Source organism: Symphalangus syndactylus, chromosome 9 (assembly GCF_028878055.3).
Source record: "Symphalangus syndactylus isolate Jambi chromosome 9, NHGRI_mSymSyn1-v2.1_pri, whole genome shotgun sequence".
Classification (NCBI taxonomy): Eukaryota; Metazoa; Chordata; class Mammalia; order Primates; family Hylobatidae; genus Symphalangus; species Symphalangus syndactylus.
In genome coordinates, this window is record NC_072431.2 from 54,292,021 (window position 1) to 54,311,275 (window position 19,255).

The 19,255-nt window shown below is 49.8% G+C and overlaps 1 protein-coding gene across 7 annotated transcripts in view; it reads right to left on the minus strand.

Moving 5' to 3' along the window:
• MMD2 (monocyte to macrophage differentiation associated 2) overlaps positions 1 to 19,255 on the minus strand; it is a 67,967-nt gene that overhangs the window by 3,371 nt on the left and 45,341 nt on the right. For 4 of the 7 annotated variants that reach the window (XM_055292232.2, XM_063646104.1, XM_063646103.1 and 1 more), the window contains 3 exons: positions 17,177 to 17,278; positions 15,915 to 15,984; positions 12,017 to 13,625 (listed from right to left, as the gene is read on the minus strand). In XM_055292232.2, the coding sequence (XP_055148207.1) occupies positions 13,422 to 13,625; positions 15,915 to 15,984; positions 17,177 to 17,278 (376 nt within the window). In that variant the 3' untranslated portion in view covers positions 12,017 to 13,421. The other 3 variants (XM_055292231.2, XM_055292234.2, XM_055292233.2) reach the window with 3 other exon arrangements.

The window sequence follows — 19,255 nt, forward strand, 5'->3', positions numbered from 1 at the left end:
CTGACTCAGCCTCCGGAGTAGCTGGGATAATAAGCACGCACCACCATGTCCGGATAATGTTTGTATTTTTAGTAGAGACAGGTTTCATCACGTTGGTCAGGATGGTCTTGAACTCCTGACCTCGTGATCCGCCCATCTTGGCCTCCTAAAGTGCTGGGATTATAGGCATGAACCACCGTGCCCAGCTGAGCCCAGGCATTCTGTATCATCAGGGCAACCTGTACACCCCAGAACCTGCTTCAATTACTCAACTATCAAATCCTAAGCCTGTTTAGCATGCCCTGCCCACTCCGTCCTGGGAAATCATGACAAAGTCTCCTGCCCATGTTTTCCCATCACTCCTTCCTGACCAAGCCTTGTGCTTCCCCACATGGCCCTGCATGGTGTGATGTGCCCTCTCCTTTTGGGATCTGTGGGTAACAAACGATATTTTTGGCAGCAGTTGTCAGCTGTGATCTGTTGGTCTCACCATACCTGAATAATGGTAAATCCTACATTTTTGTTATTGATTTTTGAGACAGGGTCTTGCTCTCCTGTCTCAAAAATAAATAATAGGCCAAGTGGTGGCTCACACCTGTAATCCTAGCACTTTGGGAGTCCGAAGTGGGTGGACTGCCTGAGCTCAGGAGTTCGAGACCAGCCTAGGCAACACGGTGAAACTCCATCTCTACTAAAATACAAAAAATTAGCTGGGCATGGCAGCGTGTGCCTGTAGTCCCAGTTACTTGGGAGGCTGAGACAGGAGAATTGCTTGAACCTGGGAGGCAGAAGTTGCAGTGAGCCCAGACTATGCCACTGCACTCCAGCCTGGGTGACAGAGTGAGACTGTCTCAAAAAAAATAAATAAAATAAAACAGGGTGTTTGGCCAACTTTCCCAGCTGGGTCCCTAGCCAGCCACCAGCATCAACCAACAGATGTGTGCATGAACATGCCTTCACCTGATTCCAGACTCCACTTCCACCTCCTCTAGCTGAGCCCCAGACTCCAATTCCTGGCCGGTGAAAACCACAAAAGACATAGATGACTATTGTTTGAAGCCACTATTTTAGGATAATTTGTGATATGCAGTAATAGAGAGATAATACAAGAGTTTTCATTTTCTTTGTCTTTTCTAAATACCCCATTTTGTTTTTTTCTTTAGTGTTACTCCACCCCCATTTATATCAGCAATAATTATCCCATTTTCTTTCTTTCTTTTTCTTTTTTCTTTTCTTTTTTTTTTTTTTTTGAGACAGAGTCTCGCTCTGTCGCCCAGGCTGGAGTGCAGTGGCCCGATCTTAGCTCACTGCAACCTCTGCCTCCCAGGTTCACGCCATTCTCCTGCTTCAGCTTCCCAAGTAGCTGGGACTACAGGCGCCCGCCACTGCGCCCGGCTAATTTTTAGTATTTTTAGTACAGATGGGGTTTCACCATGTTAGCCAGGATGGTCCCGATCTCATGACCACGTGATCCGCCCGCCTCAGCTTCCCAAAGTGCTGGGATTACAGGCGTGAGCCAATGCTCCTGGCAATTATCCCATTTTCTACAGTGAACAGAGATCACTTTTATACAAAGAACTGGCAAGTGTTACATTAAAAAAAAAAAAAAGAGGAAGACAATTAGGCCAGAGCGAGTCATCTTGATTTTTTTTTTTTTAATTTAAGTTCTTTCTACTCCACTGGAAACAATAATATTCAGCAAAGGGATTATTCTTCTTAATATAAATGTTTATCAAATACTGTGTTAATATAAAATAGCAATTTCACAAACACAGAAAGGGTCCAATACCAGCAGGACATTTTTTTTAAAAGTCATGCCGCAAACACCACTCTCAGACATTGTAGACATTATAGGTCTATAAAAGTGAATATGAAAGACAATCATATAGTTTCTGTTTCCCCCCACCCCAGAGAAAGGCCTTAAGAAGCAGTGAGGCCTGCACCTGCAGAGGTGGGAAAGCTAGCAGAACCTGGCAGTGTAAACAGGACTGGTGGGCAGTGCATTCGGTGAAAGGCCAGAGCCTGAAATTTGAAAATGCTTATGGAGGCAGAGTAGCCCTTCCAACATTGGGTGCCCTCCTTCCTTTGTCTAGTGTATTTAATCTCGTTTTCTTTTTCTTTTGAGACAGAATCTCACTGTATCACCCAGGCTGGAGTGGAACGGTGAGATCTCGGCTCACTGAAACCTCTGCCTCCCGGGTTCAAGCGATTCTCCTGCCTCAGCTTCCCGAGTAGCTGGGATTACAGGTGCTCACCACCATGCCCGGCTAATTTTTGTATTTTTAGTAGAGATGGGGTTTCACCATGGTGGCCAGGCTGGTCTCAAACTCCTGGCCTCAAGTGATCCACCTGCCTTGGCCTCCCAAAGTGCTGGGATTACAGGCATGAGCCATCACACCCGGTCTATTTAATCTCTTTCTCTTGCCTTCTAAACCCTCCTGACCTAATGCTGGCTTAAGTTCAGGGCCACACTGCTCACTGGGTCTCTAGGACCACCTAGCCTCAAGGTCCCCCACAAACATGGGCCATCACGAAGACAAGAGGCCATAAAATGTGATCCTGAATTCCTCCCAGTGGGGTCAGGATTCTGGGTAACTAGATTCTTGGAAGCTCCTAATTTCTTTCTCCTTACCTGTCCCCACATGGCCTGGGGGCACTCTGGCTCCCAAGGTATGACACCATGCTGAGCCCTGCCAATTGCAGCAAATAGACACTAAGCACCGATTACCAACAACTATGGCTTTCCGGAACAGCTTTCAGAACTTAGGATTTAGACCCACTCATGGGTCGTAACATGAATTCGGTGGGTTGCAACCAGCAACTTGAAACAGTGACATAAGATGGGATGGGATAGCATAGGGTAGGGAAGGATAGGATAGGATAAGACTGGATGGTGTTGGGATTTGTGTTCCTCCAAATTCTACGTTGAAAATCTAACTCCAAGGTGATGGTATTAAGAAATGAGGCGTTTGGGCAGGGCGCAGTGGCTCCCGCCTATAATTGCAGCACTTCAGGAGGTGGCCAAGGTGGGCAGATCACTTGAGGTCAGGAGTTCAAGACCAGCCTGGCCAACATGGCGAAACCCCATCTCTATTAAAAATACAAAAATTAGCTGGGCGCCGTGGTATGCATCTGTAATCCCAGCTATTTGGGAGGCTGAGGCAGGAGAATCGCTTGAACCTGGGAGGCAGAGATTGCAGTGAGCCAAGATCACACCATCGCACTCCAGCCTGGGCAACAGAGTGAGACTCTGTCTCAGAAAAAAGAAAGAAAGAGAGACTGAGGAAGGAAGAAAGGAAGCTAGGAAGGAAGGAAGCAAGCTAGGAAGGAAGGAAGCTAGGAAGGAAGGAAGCAAGCTAGGAAGGAAGGAAGGAAGGGAGGGTTTGGAAGGTGATTAGGTCAGGGCGGCTGCACCTTCATGAATGGGATTAGCACCCTTACACAAGAGGCCTGAGAGAGCTGCTTTGCCCATGTGTTGGCCATGGGAGGACACAATGAGAAAACACCACCTACGAACCAGGAAACAGCCCTCACCAGACACTGAACTTGCCAATTCCTTGTTCTTGGACTTCTCAGTCTCCAGAACCATGAGAAATAAATTCCTGTTGTTTATAATCCACCCAGTCTATGGTATTTTGTTATAGCAGCCAAAATAGACAAAGGCTAGGACAGGATAGGATAGGATAGCAAATATCAGAGCATATCACCAGAGTCAGTCCCATTTCAGTAAACTGGAATCACTGTGTAAAATGTATTTTTCTTTTTTTGAAACGAAGTCTTGCTTTGTCGCCCAGGCTGGAGTGCAGTAGCATGATCTCAGCTCACTGCAGCCTCCGCTTCCTGGGTTAAGCAATTCTCCTGCCTCAGCCCCCCGAGTAGCTGGGATTACAGGCATAAGCTGCTGTGCCTGGATAATTTTTGTATTTTTAGTAGAGACGGTGGGAGGGAGTTTCACCATGTTGGCCAGGCTGGTCTCGAACGCCTGACCTCAGGTGATCCACCCACCTCTGTCTCCCAAAGTGCTGGGATTACAGGCATGAGCCACCGCGCCCAGCCTGGAACATGTATTTCTTAGTATGGGTCTTCATCAAAAAGCCTTGAAAAACACTGCCCTATGGGAGTAAACAGAAGACGGCTGACCTCTGCCACCTGGACCCCAGGTGATGAAATGGGCGGGTCACATGATACACAGATAAACCCAACACCTAACCCGTAAGGGCTGCCAGCCCCAGCCAGGATATAGCACCCTCCCCTTTTAACACTGCAACAGGGGCAAAAATACGTTTGAAAGTCCATCAGGAAGCCAGATGTGCAAAGAGAAAGCTGTCAGGACAAGCTGAAGGTATGTGAGCAGACAGATCTCCGTTCAGACCTGTGATAACCAGTCATGGCTGCACCGAGACCAGTAGATCCCAAATCCTCATCTCAAAATGCCAGATGGATAAAAACAGTCACCTATGTACACACTCATAATGCTTTAAATAAAATATTGCCTAGTTAAGGTATCTAAATACCTGTTTATCCTGTGGGTGCTGGTGGAGAAAGCTCTGCACAGAGATGGACGCTATAGGAGACAGGCCCACAGCCCACAGCCTCCTTTCTGCCCAATGAAGCCCCCAAAACAAAGGGCTTTCCCAGAGCTGAGGTTGCAAAGGCTGCCAGGCCACACAGAGGGCTTTGACCAAAAGTGTCCTTGCCCACCAGAGAGACTTCCAGCCTTTGCCAGTTCCCTGCAGTGGCCTGACGGGAGGCAGAGGCAGAGAACATCAGTGTTTGTATCTTCAGACCTCTCAAAGCTCAGGAAGAACTGACAAAATCAGGGATCCAGCAGCTAGGACACGGGGTTGCTAGGAGGACTTAGGGAAACGGCCTTTACCTGCCTGGCCTCTCAGGGAGCAAAACAGCCGGGTGTTGTGGAAAGAAGCATGTGACCTCCAAGGACCATAAGCTGAATACCAGGCCCCGCCTGCACCAGCTAGATGACCTTGGACAAGTCACTTAACCTGTCTGAGCAACGTCAGTGTCCTCATGTAGCATGAAAACAGTAATTTGGGCGGAGCACGGTGGCTCATGCCTGTAATTCTTGCACTTTGGGAGGCCTAGGTGGGCGTATCACTTGAGGTCAGGAGTTCGAGACCAGCCCGGCCAACGTGGTGAAACCCTGTCTCTACTAAAAATACAAAAATTAGCCGGGCATGGTGGCAGGTGCCTGTAATCCCAGCTACTCAGGAGGCTGAGGCAGGAGAATTGCTTGAACCTGGGAGGCAGACATTGCAGTGAGCCAAGATTGCACCACTGCACTCCAGCCTGGGAGACACAGCCAGACTGTGTCTCAAAAAAAAAAAAAGAGAGAAAAAAGCAGTAATTTCATCTTGCGAGGTTTTGGAAGAGCAAAATACAAGAAGAGGGACGTGAATGTGTGCATGTTCATAAGTGTGCATGTTATGTGTTATACTGGTAAGAAGGGGGATGGTGTGCAGACATGTGTGCATGGGGTGCAGGTCGTGGTGTGCCTGTAAATTAGCTGTCCAAAAACACGAAGCTCTGATCTGTAGCACTCGCCCATCACCATGGTGTAAACACTCACACCTTGGTTAATTTCACCCTACCAGTCTTCTAATAACTTGAGAAAGCCTGAATATGTAACAATTGGTCTCCAGGGTGCCCTAAGGATGTAAGAACACTGATACCTTCAATGACTCCTCACCTCCCGTCCCAGCAGTGGAGCAGCATGAGACGGGATGGTATACCCTCCTCATGTAAAGTGCTCATGGCTCTCCCTCCAGCAGCATCCATCCCACAACCCATATTCCCTCTTCTGCCGCCCACCAGATCAGCAGCAGAACAAGTGTGAGGCTCCTCCTGCCTCCTCCTCTGCACACCTTGCTCTTTGTGCTAGGGTTAAGTGTTCTATATCTTCCATATAAACCAGCTCTCTGGGCCAGGCGCGGTGGCTCACACCTGTAATCCCAGCACTTTGGGAGGCAGAGGTGGGTGGATCACCTGAGGTCCGGAGTTCGAGACCAGCCTGGCCAACATGGTGAAACCCCATCTCTACTAAAAATACAAAAATTAGCCAGGCATGGTGGTGCTTGACTGTAATCCCAGCTACTTGGGAGGTTGGGCCAGGAAAATTGCTTGAACCCGGGAGGTGGAGGTTGCAGTGAGCCAAGATCACACCACTGCACTCTAGCCTGGGTGACAAGAGCAAAACTCCATCTCAAAACAAAACAAAACACCCCAGCTATCTTGCAGTAGGTCCCTGGATGCCCAGACTCCCCAGGGATGGGGACAGGTGTTAACTGTGGAGAATCGTCAGTCCAGTGACAGCAGGCAGAATGGCAGCCCTGGCTGGGGGCACAGACAGCAGAAGGCAAGTTATACCTAATTTCTTAGTGTGTCCTAGGAAAAATGCCTTAGATATGGAGGAGTTGGCTTTATGTCAAAAGATGATCATTACAGAGTATGTATATAGATACAAATACATCCTGAATTATAATAGTGGCTAAATAAATTCTGGCACATCCATTCAATGTAGACTTTTAAAATAATCTTTACAAAGAGCTTGAAATAGGCTGGGCATAGTGGCTCACGCCAGTAATCTCAGCACTTTGGGAGGCCAAGACAGGCAGATCACAAGGTCAAGAGATCAAGACCATCCTGGCCAACATGGTGAAACCCTGTCTCTACTAAAAATACAAAAATTAGCTGGCCGTGGTTGTGCGTGCCTGTAGTCCCAGCTACTCGGGAAGCTGAGGCAGGAGAATCGCTTGAACCACGGAGGCAGAGGTTGCAGTGAGCCGAGATCATGCCACTGCATTCGAGCCTGATGACAGAAGACTCTAAAAAAAAATAAAAAGCTTGAAATAACATGAAAAAATACTTTAAAAGTGGAGGCTGGGTGCGGTGGCTCACGCCTATAATCCCAACACTTTGGGAGCCTAAGGTGGGTGGATCACCTGAGGTCAGGAGTTTGAGACCAGCCTGGTCAACATGGTAAAACCCTGTCTCTACTAAAAATACAAAAATTAGCTGGGCGTGGTGGCGGGTGCCTGTAATCCCAGCTACTAAGGAGGCTGAGGCACCAGAATCGCTTGAAACCAGAAGGCAGAGGTTGCAGTGAGCCAAGATTGCACCACTGCACTCCAGCCTGGGCAACAAGAGTGAAACACCACCTCAAAAAAAAAAAAAAAAAAAAAAAAAAAATGGGATATAGGCCAGGTGTGGTGGCTCACACCTGTAATCTCAGCACTTTGGGAGGCTGAGGTGGGAGGATCACATGAGGTCAGGAGTTTGAGACCAGCCTGGCCAACATGGTGAAATCACGTCTCTACTAAAAATACAAAAATTAACTGGGGGTAGTGGTGTATGCCTATAATCCCAGCTACTTGGGAGGCTGAGGCAGGAGAATCTCTTGAACCCAGGAGGCAGAGTTTCCAGTGAACCAAGATCGCCCAGCCTGGGTGACAGAAAACCTATCTCAAAAAATACATAAATAAATAAAATTTAAAAACCAAACAGAAAAAACTCAAACCCTGATGTGTGTATAGCACTTGTGGATCATAATCTCCATTTTATAAATCAGGAAACTGAGGCACAGAGAGGATAAGGGACAGGCCCAAGGGTCTTGCACACTGGTCTGTGGAGAGCTGGATTTGGGTCAGGTTCGACTGGCACCAGACTCTGGACTCCTACCTTACCATTTCTGAGCGTCTCCGTGACAGAACTGGCCCTGCACAGGGACCCTTTGGGGCTGGGTTTGTTGTAACCAACTTCACATCCCTGGCTTCCCTGGCCGGGCTTCACAAGAGGTACAGCTGGGAAGTGGCGGAGTGGGAGGAGCCTGCACCTGGCTTGTAGCATTTGCGACGACCAATTACATACATTGCTTTTCATCCTTGGCAATGCCACTTTGGCAGCACAAAATTGGCCCTGGCATGAGTATTTACACCATGGAAATTGACAATGCTACACACCAGAGGTTTTAAAACAATTATTCTCTTTTTTCTTTTTTTGACATGGAGTCTCACTCTGTCACCCAGGCTGGAGTGCAGTGGTGCAATCTCGGCTCATTGCAACCTCTGCCTCCCAGGTTCAAGCATTCTCCTGCCTCAGCCTCCCAAGTAGCTGGGATTACAGGCATGCGACACCACACCCAGCTAATTTTTTATATTTTTGGTAGAGACGGGGTTTCACCATATTGACCAGGCTGGTCTCGAACTCCTGGCCTCAAGTGATCCGCCCGCCTTGGCCTCCCAAAGTGCTGGGATTACAGGCGAGAGCCACTGCGCTCCACCAAAAAAAATATTCTTTAATTTTTTTTAAGGTCAGCTTTCCTCCCTGGGCAAAAGATTTGGAGGCAGCGCATTTCCTTGCAAGCAGCCAGGTCTGGCCAAGGGCAGGAGGCTTGGGTATTAGATAGTCCTGGCTTCAACGCTTTGCTGTGCTGGTTAGAAGCTGGGTGCCCTTGGGAAAATCACCAAGCCTCTCTGTGATTTGGCTTCGCGCTTTGTAATATCAGCAAATTATCCTTACCCCACGGGGGGAGTCTGTGTGAATCAGTGAAGAGAACATCTATAAAACCACCAAAGGAGACTGGCGCCCTGGAGGAGACCCAGACAGGTGAGCCTCTGCCTGCCCCAGCTTCCAGCTCTTTCTTTTCACACCTGCCGAATACCACGTCTGTGACATCAGCATGCTCATTGGAAGTGGGTGCTGGAATTGTCACTGGCTCTTTCTGAATCCCACAGATGCTGTCCCCAGAGCCTGCATTTCGGCATCTGATTACACTGTACATGGTGGCAAATTTGACAGGTGCCCATCTCCCAACCCTTTGACCTCTACCTGCCCCCTCTCAGCACCCGTGGTGCATGAAGCCAGCATGGGCACCCTTAGCACCCCAAGCTGCTCCCACTTCCCACTTCCTGAGCCCAGTAGCAGGGGCTCAGGCATCGGTGGAGGGAATGCTATGCAGCTTTTGCAAACTGATATGGAAAAGAGAGTTTGGGATATGGTGGCTCATGCCTGTAATCCCAGCACTTTGTGTGGCCGAGGCCGGCAGATCACTTGAGGTCGGGAGTTCGAGACCAGCCTGGCCAACATGGTGAAACCCCGTCTCTACGAAAAAAACACAAATTAGCTGGGCATGGTGACGGGCACCTGTAGTCCCACCTACTTGAGAGGCTGAGGCAGGAGAATCGCTTGAACCCAAGAGACAGAGGTTGCAGTGAGCCGAGATTGCGCCACTGCACTCCAGCCTGGGTGACAGAGCAAGACTCCGTGTCAAAACAAAACCAAAAACAAACGAGAGTTTGGGAGGCTGAAAATTGGGGACTGTCAAAGTGTTCTGTAAGCCTTCAGTGCTATCATCCCCCTGTGCAAGCCCCCCGCCCACGACCAAGGTGGCTTTAGATCTCCAGTTCTGGGCCCATCTGCACCCCCTCCCCACCCTCAAGCGCTATCCTAGGATTCTGCCTCGCGGAGCCTGAAGCTGATGGAAAGGAGGAGGCTCAGCGCCGCTCACACCACACCTTCAGCTTCCACTCTAGTGGGAAAGGCAGCTCTGGTCTGTGACGCTGACTCAAATCCTTCCCTGGCCGGGAGGCTGTCGACCCTGGGGACAGCCCTAGCCAAGCTCTGTCTGGGCCTTACAGGGAAGTCCTCCCAGCTGGCCACACAGCCGGGGTGTGGGAGGTGTGTTGCTGTGGCCACTGATTCAGCTGCCCTCCCAAATGTGAGTCTGCTGAGCGGGACACTGCCTCGCTCCCACCTGCCCTCACAGTGCCCACTGAGCACAGGTGCAGATGCCAGCGAATCCAGAATGTCACACAGGCCAGCCTGCTGCCGACTGCTCTCCTGACTCCCTGAGGCATGACAACAGCTCTGCTGGATCACCGGGAACATCACGGCCCCAGGGATGGAAAGGAAGAGAGTGTTGCTGTCTGAATTTCTGGTGCATGCCCTCCCCACCCTTTTTTTTTTTGGGACGGAGTTTCGCTCTTGTTGCCCAGGCTGGAGTGCAGTGGCGCAATCTTGGCTCACTGCAACCTCTGCCTCCCAGGTTCAAGCAATTCTCCTGCCTCAGCCTCCCGAGTAGCTGAGATTACAGGCATATGCCACCATGTCTGGCTACTTTTTGTATTTTTAGTAGGTACGGGGTTTCACCACGTTGGCCAGGCTGGTCTCGAACTCCTGACCTCAGGTGATCCACCCACCTCGGCCTCCGAAAGTGCTGGAATTACCGGCGTGAGCCACCGCGCTCAGCGCCCCTCTCTATATCACACACCCAGTGCACAGCCTAGAATGCGCCCAGGACAGGGCCTTGCCCACTGGAGAGAATGGCCTAGGAAACTTCTTTTCCTTTCCTGCACTACTTAGGATACATTCAGAGGACATCCAGGGTCTGGGCTTGGGTGAAATGGAATCCTGGGAAAATCACTTCCAGGATGATGTGGGGAAGAAAAAGGGTTTATGGGAAGCATGTCCTGAATTGGAGTGAGGGGAGGAAATGTGGCCAAAGCCCTTCAGAATGCCCTCCATGTTCTCACCAGACTATCTACAGTTGGAAATTCCACCATTAGTGATTCATTCCTTTGGCTGACACCCCTGAAATCGTGTGATCTTCAGGATCAGGGGTTGCTTTCCATTGGAAAGCCAGCAGAACTAATGAGGAGAGCAGGTGGTGGTGTGCATTTGTTATCCTGCTGCATCTTCACGCAGCCCGTAAAGTGCTGCCTTCCCACTTAGCAGCTGAGAACACTGAGGCTCACAGAGGTTAGGAAATTGAGCAAAGCTCCCACAATGCCGGGGTTATGCTGAATTTGATCCCAAGTCCAGCAAGACACAGTCCCTCCCTCCAGGAGCTCCCAGGTCTGGGACCGGTGCAAGTAGCTGCATGATGAAGGACGGGGCTCCAAGCCGTGATGCCGGAGGGCAGGGGCCATGACAGGGAGCAGAGGGAAAGCCCCTAAGTCAGAGGAAGCCCAGAAGTTCCCCAGTGCTGATGCCTGAGCTGGACTTTGAAAGATAAGTAGGAGGAAGTTGCGTGGACAAGGGGATCAACAGTTCCCACCAGCGGGACCAGCACCTCCAAAAATCCAGGGGCATGAAGGGGCAGGCTGTCCTGGGGAAATGGAAGCCCAGATGCCCAGGAGGAGGGGGCACAGGAGGTGCAGGTGTGAGACTGAGGAGTCAGCAGCTGCTATGGGGCCACTAAAGAAGTCCCAAGTCATCCAAATAGGAAAAGAAGTCAAAGTATCTTAGAAGAAAAGAAGGAGAATGAGAAGGAGGAGAAGAGGAGAAGAGGAGGAGGAGGAGGAAGACAAAGGAAGAAGAAAGAAGAAGAAGAAGAAGAAGAAGAAGAAGAAGAAGAAGAAGAAGAAGAAGAAGAAGAAGAAGAAGAAGAAGAAGAAGAAGAAGAAGAGGCAGCGGCAAGGAGAAGAAGAAGAGGAGGAGAAGGAGGAAGAGGAAGGGGAAGAGGAGGAGGAAGGGGAGAAGGAGGAGGAAGCGGAGGAGGAGGGGAGGAATGGGAGGAAGGGGAGGAAAGGAGGGAGGGAAGGAGGAAGAGGAGGAGGAAAGAAGGAAGCAAGGAAGAAGGAGTAGTCCCAAGTCACTGGTCCCAGGAAGGTGCTTTGGTGTCATCAGCATCTTGATCACAGGATTTTATCTTGGCCTGGCATGGTGCCATGCTTTGGGGGGTCTCCTAAACAGCATCCCAGAACCCCCAGAACCCCCTCTCCCAGCCCCAGGCCCAGGCAGAGGTCAAGTTTTCAGTGTCTCTGTCCCCATTTGGGAACGAGTCTCTCTCCAACCAGCCCTCCCCTGCAAAAGTTTCCCCATTGACCTCCAGCCCTGACCCCAGCTGGTGGGAAATATTTGGTGAGCTCCACAGGGCAGGCTTACTGAAGACAGCTTCCAGGCATTAGGAGTGCCTGTGTAGACATACGTGTGCGCACACACGCACATATACACGCACACACACAGGCAGGAGGACAAAAGCTATCCACACAGCATCTCCCAGCACAGAGGCAGTCTGGTCTGTGGAATGTGTCGAGATAATTTAATACTGGCTTGGACACACAGGATTCCAGGTGCAGGAGCCCTGGAACCCCCTGGAATGTGCTAGAGATAAGCATAAGGCATCCTGTCCGTGCCCTCTCCACTCTGGCTGGGAGTCGCAGAATAAGGACCTCCTGACTTGAGACAGATTCTTTATCCAGAGAATCTGAGATTCCAATTCAGATCCTGGAGCTGCGCCTGCTACTCACCTCCCCAGTAAATGTCCGGGCAGCATTGCACAGAGAGGCTGGCCCCACCCTGACCGAGGCTGAAGAACAGGCCCCCAGAAGCCTTGTTGTTGGGCTACTGGGCACTTCAGAGGTTGAGGGGACCTGGAACAGTCTCCCCAGATCTGTGCGCCTTCCCTTTGGGGTACACCTGAGTAGCCTCTAACAGCCACTGATTGGCACCAAGAGAGAATCCAAATGTTGGCATCACAAACCTTAAGTATGGAACAGGGAGCAAGTGCCCGGGGGCTGTTTGCCCCATCTAATGAATGAATGGCTCTTGTAATGTCTCTGGATTTTTGGGGATAGGAAGAAATGGCCAAGTAACAGCATCCTCATCCCCAACTGTACTGAGAACCAACTACGGTGGAACAGAACATCAGGGGCTAAATGGGGGTGTGCCTCAGTTTCCCTCTACTGTCCCCAAACTGCCTACTCCAGGAGCTTCCCAAAAGGGAGGGGGAGATGAGGAGATAGGCATGCAAATGCCCATTTGGAGATTTTCAGCTACTCTGGCCATTATCCCATTTCAGAGCACACCAAACAGGAAGAGCAAAGAGGTCCCATCATGAGTGCCAAATTGATTGGTACTGGCTGCCCAGAACACTGTGCTGGGAAGAATTCTGACATCACCCATGTGCTGCACTTGATTGGTGATGTCTGCCATCCTCACAGCCATTCACCGTCCCTCATCTACAAGCTGGGCTGTCCCCTTTCCCTGAACCGGAGACAATTCGCCAGCCTGAACTTTGGTAGCAGAGAGGGAGGCCCTGGCCACTCAGGTATAAACAACCCACAGGACTCCTTGCCAGATTCCTCAGGACCTTAAGAAACACAGATTGGCTCGTCATTCCCCAATTTTCCAGGACCACGCCTGCTTCCTTTTCTGAAGATGTTAATGTTGCTTGTATTAGGAAATGCTCATCTAACATAGAAACACATTACAGGGTTAATTTCTCCTCTGTAAGAATGGCTAAATGCTTTCTTTCTCGCTGGGGACTCGAGGGATGATCTGGCTGTCACCAGAAGTCACCTCGGAGCCATCAAGAACTCTACCCAATGAAGGGAAGACAGGCCTTGGCGCTGTGCTCTGGGTTAACGTTCGCAGAAATGTGCTCCACTCCTAAAGCCCAAACAATCTCTGGAGTCTGGGTCACCTCATTTGGACACCTTGGTCTGCAGGGTGCTGGGCAGATAGAGGTACCTCCAGATGGCATAGTAGTGGGTACCAGCACCAAATGCTACAAAGAGATGCCAGATGGCATGGGCAAAGGGGATCCTTCCGTCACTCTTGAAGAAGACCATGCCCAGGCAGTAGAAGACCCCTCCGGTCACCAGCTCCCAGATGCCCTCGGTGTTGGGCTGTCGGCAAGGACAAGGGTGGGGCACAGGTCAGAGGGGCAGCCAGTGTGGCTGGAAGCACCAGCCAGTCCCCACCGCCCAAAACCAAAAGACACGCAGATGGCAAACCAGCCCAGACTCCCAGGTGGGAAGCCTCAACACTGATATACCAGCAATTCTCCCCAGACTAGGTCTCAGATGATAGACATTCTCATTTCTATTAAAATCTCACCAATTTTTTTTTATTTTGACAGGGTCTCTGTCTGTTGCCCCAGCTGGAGTGCAGTGGCACAAGCGTAGCTCACTGCAGCCTCCAACTCCTGAAATGATCCTCCTGCCTCAGCCTCCCCAGTAGCTGAGACTATAGATATCCCATGGCGCAACCATGCCTGGCTAATTTTATTTTATTTTTGGAGATGGGGGCGTCTCACTATATTGCCCAGGCTGGTGTCAAACTCCTGGTCTCCAGTGATTCTCCCACCTCGACTTCCCAAAGTGCTGACATTACAGGTGTGAGCCACCACACTCAGCCTCAAATAATATTTTTATAACTTATCTGTTTTTTTTTTTTTTTTTTTTTGAGACACAGTTGCTCTTTTGCCTAGGCTAGAGTGCAGTAGAGAGATCTCGGTTCACTGTGACCTCCACCTCCAGGGTTCAACCAATTCTCCTGCCTCAGCCTCCCGAGTAGCTGGGACTACAGGTGTGCACCACCACGCCTGGCTAATTTTTGTATTTTTAGTAGACACGGGTTTTACCATGTTGGCCAGGCTGGTCTCAAACTCCTGACCTGAGGTGATCTGCCCACCTTGGCCTCCCAAAGTACTGGGATTATAGGCGTGAACCACTGCACCTGTCCTATAGCTTATCTTTTGTAAAAATGTAATACATCTGGGTATATACCCAAAGAATTGAAAGCAGGGTCTTGACAGATGTTTGCACACCCATGTTCATAGCAGCATAATCACAACAGCAAAAGGTGGAAGCAACCCAGGGGTCCACCAAGGAATGAATGGATAAACGAAATGAGATCAAGGCCAGGAGTGGTGGCTCACGCCTATAATCCCAGCACTCTGGGAGGCTAAGGAGGGTGGATCATGAGGTCAGGAGTTCAAGACCAGCCTGGCCAACATGGCGAAACCCCGTCTCTACTAAAAATGCAACAATTAGCTAGGAGTGGTGGCATGTGCCTGTAATCCCAGCTACTCGGGAGGCTGAGGCACGAGAATCACTTGAACCTGGGAGTTGGAGGTTGCAGTGAGCCGAGATCGTGCCTTTGCATTCCACGCTGGGCAACAGAGTGAGACTCCGTCTCAAAAAAAAAAAAAAATGTGGACGGGACAGAGTTATAGTTTGCAGAGATGCAAAAAGTTCTGGAGATGGAGGATGGGGATGGTCGCGTGACAATGTGAATGTGCTTACTGCAACTGAACCGAATATTTTACCAGAGTTTTTTAAAGTAATGGCATGGCAAAAAAAAAAAAAAAAGTAGAGAAAATAATTTTTTTTTTTGCTTCATGGCAAAAAATATTTAGAGAAAAAACATGGTAAGAAAAAAGTAGTAGTCCTGGCCCCCAGATGTGAGTACTATTAACATGAGTTGTTCTAAGTAAAAGAAACTCTTTGCAGGGCACGGTAGCTCACGCCTGTAATCCCAGCACTTTGGAAGGCCAAGGTGGGCTTAAGCCCAGGAGATCGAGACCAGCCTGGGCAACATAGTGAGACCCCATCTCTAAAAAAAAGAAAAACAAAAGAAACACTCATAGAATAGGAGGGAATTGAGCAAGAAGAACCTGCCAAGCCCTCACCAGGCCAGGAATTCAAGACCATCCTAGGCAACACAGGGAGATCCTGCTTCTACAAAAAAAAAAAAAATTATTATTTTTTGAAACAGGGTTTCACTCTTGTAGCCCAGGCTGGAGTGCAGTGGTGTGATCTCGGCTCACTACAACCTCCGTGTCCCGGGTTCAAGAGATTCTCCTGCCTCAGCCTCCAGAGTAGCTGAGACTATAGGTGTGCACCACATCTGGCTAATTTTTTTTTTTTTTTAGAGATGGGTCTTACTATGTTGCCCGGGCTGGTCTCAAATCCCTGGACTCAAACTATCCTCAAACCTCAGCCTCCCAAAGGACTGGATTATAGGCATGAGCCACTGTGCCTGGCCTACTGCCTCTTTAGACAAGTCATGCCAGGCCTCAGTTTCCCCACCTGCCAAAGGAGAGGCTTTGTGACAATCTCAACAGCCAGGTCCAGCTTGGACACTCTTGGTCTCTTGCAGGGACCCATCTATGCAGGGCTGGCAGCACTTACCATGGAGAGGATGACCAGGGCAGGGAAGAAGCCCATTACGACGTAGCAGAGAAGCTCCACAAGCTTGTACCTGGCAGGAAGACAAGCCGTGCTGGCCTTAGGACATGCCTCCCCATGAAGAAACTGCGCACAGCTCCCTATTCTTGGGGAAGAGGGAACACTCTGGCCAGAACAGTGAGAAGAAAGGACGCTTTCTCTATCCAGCATGCCTTGGCTCAGATTTCACCCAGCTACATCCAACAGGTGTTGGCAGTTACGTAACCTTGGGCACTTTCCCTCCCTGAGACTCAGTTTCCATATCTGTAAAATGCATGCTGGTACCAGAGCAGGGATTACAAACATTGGGCATAGCACACACATGGGCACTTCCGGTGCTCAGCCCATGGCAGACATCACTATTCAATCCCAGCATCTCTTCCCATAGGGCCCAAGCAGCCACTTCCAATCGAGCTGGATTGCTGCAGCAGCTGAAGCCTCTTTGCTGTCCCTGAACTAAATGACTTCCAGAGGTTCCTGAACTCTGAGACTGCAGGAAGTCTGTTACTCTCTTTTGCTTCTATCATCCTGTTTCTTTCCCCACTGAATTATTTCCATCCCCATCACTCGACAGAATGGGAATACAGAGAGTGTGGCTCTTTCAGGACCTCTCCCCTTCATCTGCTAATAATTTAGGTAGGGCAGGTGGCATGTGACCATCCCCCCCCCCACCCCAATCCAATGGGGCTAGGAACCTATGTTTTTTTGTTGTTGTTTGTTTGCTTTTGAGACAGAGTCTCGCTCTGTTGCCCAGGCTGGAGCGCAGTGGCGTGGTCTTGGCTCGCTGCAACCTCCACTACCCGGGTTCAAACCATTCTCCTGCCTCAGCCTCCCAAGTAGTTTGGATTACAGGCGCCCATCATGACGCTCAGCTAATATTTGTATTTTTAAGAGAGACAGGGTTTCATCATGTTAGCCAGGATGGTTTCAAACTCCTGACCTCAAGTGATCCGCCTTCCTCGCAGATCACTCGGCCTCCCAAAATGCTGGGATTACAGATGTGAGCCACCACGCCTGGCCACCTATGATGTCTTTTTTGACAACTTCAAGTTGACCCTAGGGTCTGCAAGACCTGGTGGCCACCCATCAGCCCGAATGCCATGACAGCCAGAGCTGTGCTGTCACGATTATGGCATCATCCTGGGCTCTCAGCAGCCCAGGAGTGCTGGGGAGGCCGGAGCATCTAAGGGAATCTCGCCTCCCTGAAGCCCCCAGGCCTGGCTTACCGCTCGTGGAAGAAGAAGACATAGATGGTGCCCACGGAAGCCATAATCCAGACCAGCCAGCGCATGTGGGAGGCCCAGGGGCCCAGCTCCCGAAGGTTCAGCCTGGGAGAGAAAGAGCCAAGGCCGTGGCCCTGAGGGGGGCCCACCAGGACCCCAGCCCTCGAGGACTGGCCTGTCACAGGAAATGGACCCCAGAGAAGTCCTGTCACCTGTGGCTCCACAGCTGGGACATGGGCGCTCACAGGAAGATGGGTGAACAGGCAGAAAGGGCACTAGATAACTTGAAACAGCAAGCAATGATTAGAGGAAAATTAGCAAAATTGATAATATCTAGAAGAAAAGGTAAGTAGCATCTCAAACTGGTGGGATTATGCACAAGTAAAGCCTGTTTGGAGGCCATTGTGCATTCTCCGTCACCGCAGTTTCAGCAGCTAACCAAAGCAATGCTATTTTACATTTTATTTTACTTTGTTTTTTATTTTATTTTATTTTATCTTATCTTATCTTATTTTATTTTATTTTTTATTTTTTTCAGATGCAGTCTCTCTCTGTGCCCCAGGCTGGAGGGTAGTGGCACAATCTTGGCTCACTGCAACTTCCGATTCCTGGGTTCAAGTGATTCTCCTGCCTCAGCCTCCCGAGTAGCTGGGATTACAGGTGCCTGCCACCACGCCCGGCTAATTTTGTATTTTTAGTAAAGATGGGGTTTCTCCATGTTGGCCAGGCTGGTCGCGAACTCCTGACCTCAGGTGATCCACCCACCTCAGCCTCCCAAATGCTGGGATTACAGGCCTGAGCCACCGCGCCCAGCCTCCAATCCTTTGTTAATAATTATTTTAAGAGACAGGGTCTTGCTACTTGAGAAGCTGAGGTGGGAGGATGGCTTAAGCCTGGGAGGTTGAAGCTGCAGTGAGCCATGATCACACCACTGCACTCCAGCCTGGGCAACAGAGTGAGACCCTGTCTCAAAAAAAATTAAAAATAGTAATAATATAAAAATGAAAAATATGAGGAAGATCTGTTTTTACCAACATAGACAGATCTCTAAGCTATATTGTGAGGTGTTCAGGGGGGTGGAGGGTATGAACCAAGAAGAATAAGATGACAATATTGTGTGGATGTATAAAGAAATAACTGTCAGCCGGGCGCGGTGGCTCACGCCTGTAATCCCAGCACTTTGGTTGGCCGAGGCGGGTGGATCACAAGGTCAGGAGATTGAGACCATGCTGGCTAACATGGTGAAACCCTGTCTCTACTAAAAAATACAAAAGCAAAATTAGCCAGGCGCGGTGGCAGGCCCCTGTAGTCCCAGCTACTCGGGAGGCTGAGGCAGGAGAATGGCATGAAGCCAAGATCGCACCACTACACTCCAGCCTGGGCGACGGAGCAAGACTCCGTCTCAAAAAAAATAAGGGGGGGCGGATAACGGTCAATGCACAGAAAAAGATCTGAACCTCTTCCCAAGTGGTTTTGTCTGGAAAGTGTAGTTAATAGTGGTGGTGATGACTGGGGAAGATGGTCCTTTAAGTTTTTTCTGGAATGAATTTCTTTCTTTCTTTTTTTTTTTTTTTGAGATGGTGTCTCGCTCTGTCACCCAGGCTAGAGTGCAGTGGCGCGATCTCAGCTCACTGCACCCTCCGCCTCCCGGGTTCAAGTGATTCTCCTGCCTCAGCCTCCCGAGTAGCTGGGATTACAGGCGTACCACCATGCCTGGCTAATTTTTGTATTTGTAGTAGAGATGGGGTTTCACCATGTTGGCCAGGCTGGTCTCAAACTCCTGACCTCAGGTGATCTGCCCACCTCGGCCTGCCAAAGTGCTGGGATTACAGGCGTGAGCCACCGCACCTGGCCTGGAATGAATTTCTGAAATGAGAATGTGTTATGTAAAACTTCTGCCAAAAAAAGTGACCTGCTTGGAGTCTGTCATTATAAAGAAGTTAAGTAACACTGAAAAGTTTAAGAGCAAAAAATAATAACCCATCTCATTACCCAAAATAACCATCAGTGAACATCATTCTAGATATCCTTCCAAGTAGACCTAAAACTAGGCCACTGGGTAGAAGGATAGGACGGGATGAA